The sequence below is a fragment of the Phaethon lepturus genome, unplaced genomic scaffold, assembly GCF_000687285.1.
Source record: "Phaethon lepturus isolate BGI_N335 unplaced genomic scaffold, ASM68728v1 scaffold10027, whole genome shotgun sequence".
NCBI lineage: Eukaryota > Metazoa > Chordata > Aves > Phaethontiformes > Phaethontidae > Phaethon > Phaethon lepturus.
The window spans coordinates 383-7,867 of record NW_010551115.1 but is presented as its reverse complement, the minus strand read 5'-3'; the positions used below and the strand labels follow the sequence as shown (position 1 = coordinate 7,867).

Here is a 7,485-nt window from a genome sequence, read left to right as displayed (position 1 = left end):
TATGAGGGAAAGATTACTGTAATTGCAATTCATATATTCCAAACTCCAGAACTATATGGTTCCTTACATGTGTGAGATAGTCAGGAAGCATTGCCTAGAAACAGCTTTTTACACTGTTTTTTGGAGGATGGAGATAGGGGAAGAGGGTGTCACAGACACTGTGCAAAAAATATGTGCTTTAATCAAAGAGGAATATTTACCAAATAAGCATCAAGATAAATAGTCCAAACATTAAAAAGTGATAAAAAATACCTGGTATGCTTCAGCAGCAGATGACAACACCTGTTCAACAGCACCATCAACAAAGACTCCCTTCTTGATGTGTTCTCTAAGAAAGAGTCCAGCTGAAGCAGAATCTAGCAAGTCAAATATCTGTTCATTGTAGATTTCAATAAATGAGCATTTGCAGAGAAAACTCTTTCCACTGCCAGCCTGAAAAACACAGTAATTTACGCTATAAACAGATTGGTTTTATTAAGTCTGGCATTGTATGGCAGTGAGTTTGTTTTTACACATTTCTAAAGCTACTAGTCTGCATATATATACTGCATACTACACATCTCTGATGCCCAACAGAGATGCAACACAACAACAACCAACATCCAGTAACCTAGATGCTTTTTTTAGACTCAACATGTAAGCACACTTGTGTCTGAAGAAAGTGTATATAATTTGGTACTAGATGTACTAGATGCAAGCGTTTTTCATTAATAAATTTGATGCAAGATGGCAATAATCCTGGAAACTTCACTGCTACACACCTGGCTTACCAAACAGTCTTAGCTAATCTTGAAGGAAAGACATTACTTTCACTGCAATAATAAGTATAAAAGAAATGTACCTTTTCCTTTTCACGTTCAATTAGAAAAAATAAGTATTCAAAGCTCCGTGGAATTACACCTCTCAGACTGTGAGTGAAATTATCAGAATCAGATGGTCCTAAAGAGATTTTTAATTTAAACAAATAATTAATTAGTACCACTCAAGAGTAATGGTTGACCTTTTCAAGATGTCATTATAAAAGATTTCAGCAATGAGGTTTTAGTCAGTTTATGACAAAACCACAGAAGAAATGCAAAAAAATCAACTTTCAATGTCTAAGATAATATCCCATAATCAGATTTATATGTAGTCTAAATGATGCTTGCGAAAGTTTATTTTACATGTCTATAGGTTACCCAAGTCTCAAATAGTATAAAGTACTTGGACTTCCATAGAAAACATGCAGGTATGCCAATACAGCTACCTTCATCCCGATTTGAAGAACTAGAAAGATGGGGTGGATTTGTCCCCATGTTTAGTTAATTTCTATGTAGTTCTCAAAAACATGTTGGCCAAACTGATTTTGGTTATTTCAGTAACTTTCTAATGTCAAGCACAATGATTCTGTGACTAATGCATTTAAAATCACCACTGTATGAAGAACAAAATTACAAGGGGATCCCTTCATAGACAGGGGCCTTAAATTCCTAGCTGGGTAGGAAGCAGTTATTTTGAAAACCTCAATATATTTTAATACAGAAGACCCTTGCATACTAGAATATTTTTCTACATATGCAAGGGATACCAGCCAAAAAGAGAAACCAGCAGAACACTAATTTTTAAGAAAATTTACTAAAAGTGTTTGATTTAATTGAACAGCTTCTCTCCTGTTAAAAACAGGGGGGAAAAAAATCTACATCTTCAAAAAGATGGAGGGGAGTACCTATACTTCACTCTTTTGATATAAAACAAGAACAACTGCACTGAGCACTACACCATTTCTTAAACCTTAAAATTGTCTGCAGAAGACAAAAATCTAAATCATCCCTGGTGTTTGAGCAAGACAACCGTTCAAAAAAAAAAACCCCAAACATTAAGAAACTACTGAAAGATTAAGCTTTCTCAGGCACTTACCCATCATAGTAAAGGTTTTTCCTGACCCAGTCTGGCCACTAACAAAAAAATCAAATCGAAACAAAAAAGTCAGATAAAGCTTTATTCTGGCTCTGAAAATTTAATTAATCTGCATCTTTTAAGGAGAATTCACAGATTAAAATGGAGAAAAAAAAAATCTTCTAAACCAAAGATAGAGACAAATATAAGAAATCAGTCAGCTAAAAAGGTATAAAAATAGAACAGCAAATTTGACCATGAAATTTTGTAGATAAATCATCTTTTCTCTCCCCCACCACCCACCACTTTCTTCCTTATTTATGTTGGAAAGGGATATGGTGGAACTTGGCATGAAAGTGAAGGCTTTCAAATATATACTTTATACTAATTTTTGGGTCAATCTTTCGAGTGTTGTATCACTCAGTAGTGCACATAAACACAAAATGAGAAAAATACTTTTAAGTTTAATATATCGTGTTTTTTAACTGTAGTTACTAAACATGGTAGAGAAACTTCAAGGCAACTTCACTTCATTTTTCCATATTTGTATATTGTAAAAAAGTAGACCTCACTTCACAGTTTTGCAAATGCTATGCTAGGCTAAAAAACTCAGTAAGGTTTTGATTAGATCAGTCCTTCAAGTTGGCATTTTTGTCCAAAGTGCTTATTCAGTTTTCAAAATGAAAAAATATTGAGAGTTAATATAATGATATTCATGCTACTAGTCATGGATATATTTCTACCTTGAAAACATTTTGAAAGTTAAAATTATCATTCATGAGTTTTCCCACAGGCAGCTATGACTCACTCAAGAGTTGAGCTGGCCAAACAGCAAGTTAAAGCTATTTTCACTCCATTCTACTATGGACATACTGAAAACAACCAGCCTTCTCTTTAACAGTACAATAAAACTTCTCGTTTTTTAGACAAACACTAGTAAAATCGAAATGAGTTTGCAATCTACATTGTTGGCCTTAAGTATTAGAAGCATAACACCTACAAATAGATTCCTCCGAAAGAGGAGTAAGAAGTACTCTGCAATGTTACAAGAATATTCTCTATGTTGTGCTGCACTAAGGAAGTACTTTCAAAGTTTACTGTAACATTAAGCAGGCTCTGGCACTTAAAACTACAACTACTCATTAATACAATCTCCTCAAATGTTGCAGTTGCTATGAAATACCATTAAATGACTTACTATGCAAAGATGGTTCCATTGTAGCCATTCATACAGGATTCAACAATATTTTTGGCCACACTTGAGAACACTTGGGAAAGAGAAGGCACTTGGCACCACTCATTTAAGTATCACTTCTACCAGTGTTTTCTATGCTGTAACTTTATAATGTATAAAATAGACGCATTCCTTCAGGTTAGACATGCACCATGACCTCTGGAGTTCTCACAGCAAAACAATACATCCTAAGTGACATAAGTCACTCCCTCTGAAAAAAATTTATTCCTTGATAAACTGAAAGAAAAACAATAAAACTCAGCATGATAGTAACAGCTTTCAAATATGTATTATATTAATTTTTAATTTTGGTCCAGTGTTTTTGCTTACATTGTGTGGTTTATACCACCAGTAGGTCAAAATTATGCCTATGACACTTATCAAATCTAGCTAAGTGTCAATGTTTGTCACTGCACAATGGCATATTTCAACAAATCTGCGCAACTGTAGCCTCATCTATTTTCACATATTTCTCTTAGACCTGCAAGAAGAGGTAGGTACAAATAACAGCCTACAGTGGGTGCGGTTTTCTCGGGGTTTTGTTTTTTTAAACAGAAGTTAAAGGTAATTGAAGTCTTAGAGGAATTAAAATTATGTTCAGAATTTCAAACACAATATTATAAAAATTAAATTGAAGGATTTTCCTTCCAGTATTACCTGTCCCAGATGAACAATACAGCTGTTTAAAAGGCAAACGTATAAGAAGGAAATAAAACAAATAGAATATAAACTCATAAGTTCCTAATATACAAATCATATCTTTAATATCAGCTAAAAATAGTTATTTTTATATGTTTGTCTCAACGGGGGGCGGGGGCATATTTTCTGTCAATGGTGTTACTGTAAGAATTAGAAATAGAAATGTCACTTTTAATGCAAACTTTAATTAAAGAAATTAATGGTTAAAAAAATACATTAAAACTATTAGAGAGCAGAATTTAGTGCAACATTTCTGTACTGTAACTACATATTACGAGTCTGACCACTGCAAAAAATAAGATCTAAGGCATTACATCTTTAGAAAGGTGTAGTGTAGCAGTTGCTAAAATTTAGAGAAAAACTGCAATACCATTACACGATTCTGGAAGTTATTACCTGTGTTGTTTCCATATTTGCAACATAATCAAAAGTGAAGATCTTTGGCTCAGGCTTTGAATGCAGACGGATGGTATTTGATGAAAGAACAGATAAACACAAGCCTTGATCTCCATCGGTTAATGCAGTTCCCTCTGAAGGGGGACGTACCCTTACGTAAACTTTGATAGCATCACCTTCAACACTAAATGAACATTTATGCATTAGATTTCTTTGAAATAGATGTACAGCTGTTTGATAAAATGAAATCACAAAAGTTACATCAAGCACGTGAAGTTATACAAAGGTGTCTCCTTCTAGCTGTGCACATCAATTCACTGTATAAGCCACAGATTTATTAAAAGTAACAATATGGCAGATTTAAAAACAAAGAACATGAAGTTACTGGAATTTATTGCTGTTGCATGTAACTTCAACTCTAAAAGAGCACATTTCACAGTGAACTTGAGATATATAAAATCAGTGTTATAATAAAGGTTTCAGTAATTTCTAAGACTATGGGCTTCAAAGCATCCCTCTTACTACTGGAAGTTATAAAAGACTTTACAAATGGAGCAGACTATGCTACATTCGAGCAAGAAAGTTCCTACCATTTTTCTTTGCTGCTCACAAGAAGGGAAAGAACAATCAATTCTTGATCCATAAGTCCAATAAAGAATAGCAGTGCCTACATCTAAAAGCTCCCTAACCTGTTTCATCACACTTACCAGTGGATGCACAAGTAAATTTAGCTTGAATAAGTAACGTGCATGACCTATTATATTAAAGGTTTGAGGAATTCTGGCATAAATACCAATATAAAAATATAATATTAAAGAATTATATTCTTACATGAATTGGTAGAAAACTTGGATTTACTTTACTTCATTCTTTCCCTCAAGGCAGATATAGCATGAGAGTGTTATAACTGTTATTGATTTTTACCTTTGGTAAACAAGATAAGGGCACAGAATAGGTTTAAAGGTGGGGGAAGGACTTCATGATGGAAATGTGGCACTGGGGAGTGGCAGAGGACAGGGCAAAAGAAGAACAGGAAGCAGCTGAGAAAGGGAAGATGTTATACTGGATTTAAGACACCACACTAACTTGCCAAATATGTTTTCATTACATAATATTGTTCTAAGTTGTGGCAGAAACTGTTTATATTTGAAGGAGACCTTTTTGTTTTAGCTTAGGACTTCCTCACAGAATTAAAGTTCCATGTGGAATATCTCTTCAGAGGAATTCTAGCGTCCAGCTGCAGAGTTTGTGGACAAAATAGAATTCACTGCATGGCAGCATTCCAAGAGGAATCTGATACCTCAGAACAAAACTTTCATTAAGAGAACTTTTTAAAAAAAAAAACAACTGTAAGGAAATTAGGAGAGAAAGGCAACAATCATGTACACGAAAACATGGAAATAAAAAACTTTTAATTATTTCACAAAGTCATACTAGGCTTTGGTTGCAGTCTTTGTGCAATGTGATTATTCATATACGGGAACTGGGCTGATACTACTTTACCTAGGTGAGTTCAACAAAGGTAATGCAGAGTCACGCAAGTCTCCTACAAAATAAAAGTGAAACACACACAAAGGTTAAATAAGATAAAGTAATAGCTCAAAAAAACCCATTTACATAGAAAATACTTTAAGCAGCACTGAGGGAGGTAAATGGAGAGCCTTATAAATATCTGTTTCATGCATGAATCAGAACTCCGCAAAAACATTTAGTAACTCTCTTCCTTTGGCAGAAAGTTTGCAGTTTCTTGCAAAGGTAGAGAAAGTTCCAGTCCTGCAATATAAGCATGCACACACTTGTGCATGAGTAGTCTCTTAAATTAATGCATATATGGTTTTGCAAGTGTTTTGGAGAATTAGGAACTGTGGTGATGCATTTCCCCCCTGATATGAATAAGTAATAGAGTGGGCTCTTGCCATAGAATTCTGTTAAGTTATGCCTTTTACAAATTCACATATAAATCATTTGCTACCTAATTATCTTTGGTGGTGGTTCTTTAAGTGACCTAAACTACTCAATTGTGACAGGAACATAAGTGTTAATAGTATTATATATTCCCATTATATTTTAAAAATTGCTAACTCACTGCAGATAAAACAACAATACAGCATGAAATAGTTTTACTGATGGGACTGCAAAAACTCAATTTCATAGACCTGCACAACTGAGTAGCTATATTGCTGTCACTTTGATGAAGTAATATTCAGCACTCTGTAATGCATAAAGCTCTCCTGTATGTATAAACATCACTTTGCACAGTTTCACATTTCAAAGAGATGACACATATTGCTCTGTATGTAGATACATTTTTTACTTAAGGGTGAATCTGACATGCAATTATTTCACATAGTCAAAAATATTAACTAAGTAACATAATCAAATTTAAAAAATAAGTAAAATGACAATGAAAGATGATTTACCAAAATATTCCAATAATAAAGACCTTATAAAGTCTCTAAAAGTGCACAGGTTTTATTGTAGGAGGATTCCTTTAAAAGTAGAATTAATAAAGATGTGCAAAGGTACTAACCTTCTCATTAACATTCATACTACATAAATATCCTGCTGCTGCTATGCCAGCCTACCTGCTTTGATTCACAAAGTAACATTTGAGAAATATGATAGCTTCTAATTCAGTTATTTATTCTTCAAATGCACAAGGTAGCAAAACGAGCTGGGACAAGAAAAGCAGTGCATTTTAAAACTGAAATCAGACTGACAGGTACTTGTACAACCTTGTACCTTGGGAAATGACCGACTCAGCGAACCGTTCTTAGCTCCCCTTTTAAAGAGCTGCTTTCATTTGAACGTTTGTAAGACACTGCAGTTACCAACATCACACGGCTAATTAAAACTCGTTAAAATTACAGAAGACGAATTGATAAACGCAGGACGGCTGAGAGCAACGGGGTTTGTAAATCCTTCCAGCCTGGGAGGGCTGCGTCCATGTTTCCACCCCGAGAAGTCCTGGGGTGGATCAGTGCCAGAAGTGCTTCTGGAAGCGCTGGGGGGTCACCCCGCGCCGTGCCGCTGCTCCGACCCCACCACTCTTCCCCGACACCACTGGGAGCAGCGCGGCTGCTCTGCGGGCACTCCAGGATCGCACCCCCGGGCCACCGGCCCCTCCGCGGGGCACCGAGCTCAGCCAACACGGCCATACTTCTACCTGACTCTCTTCGTTCTTACACCTGGGGGACACTCCAGGAGGTGGCCGGCCCTACAGAGCTGAGCCATCCCTCGCCCAGCAAAGGGCACATGCAACGCGGCCTCCCTCACTGAAC

At 35.7% G+C, this 7,485-nt stretch overlaps 1 protein-coding gene across 1 annotated transcript in view; it reads right to left on the bottom strand.

The window, feature by feature from the left end:
- Positions 1 to 7,362, bottom strand: part of KIF15 (kinesin family member 15) — a 38,352-nt gene extending 30,990 nt beyond the window's left edge. Inside the window, 7 exon segments of the mRNA XM_010290776.1 lie at positions 253 to 432; positions 842 to 939; positions 1,897 to 1,934; positions 3,074 to 3,143; positions 3,767 to 3,788; positions 4,205 to 4,388; positions 7,073 to 7,362. Coding sequence (XP_010289078.1) covers positions 253 to 432; positions 842 to 939; positions 1,897 to 1,934; positions 3,074 to 3,143; positions 3,767 to 3,788; positions 4,205 to 4,388; positions 7,073 to 7,362 — 882 coding nt within the window.
- Between the last annotated feature and the right edge of the window lie 123 nt (positions 7,363 to 7,485).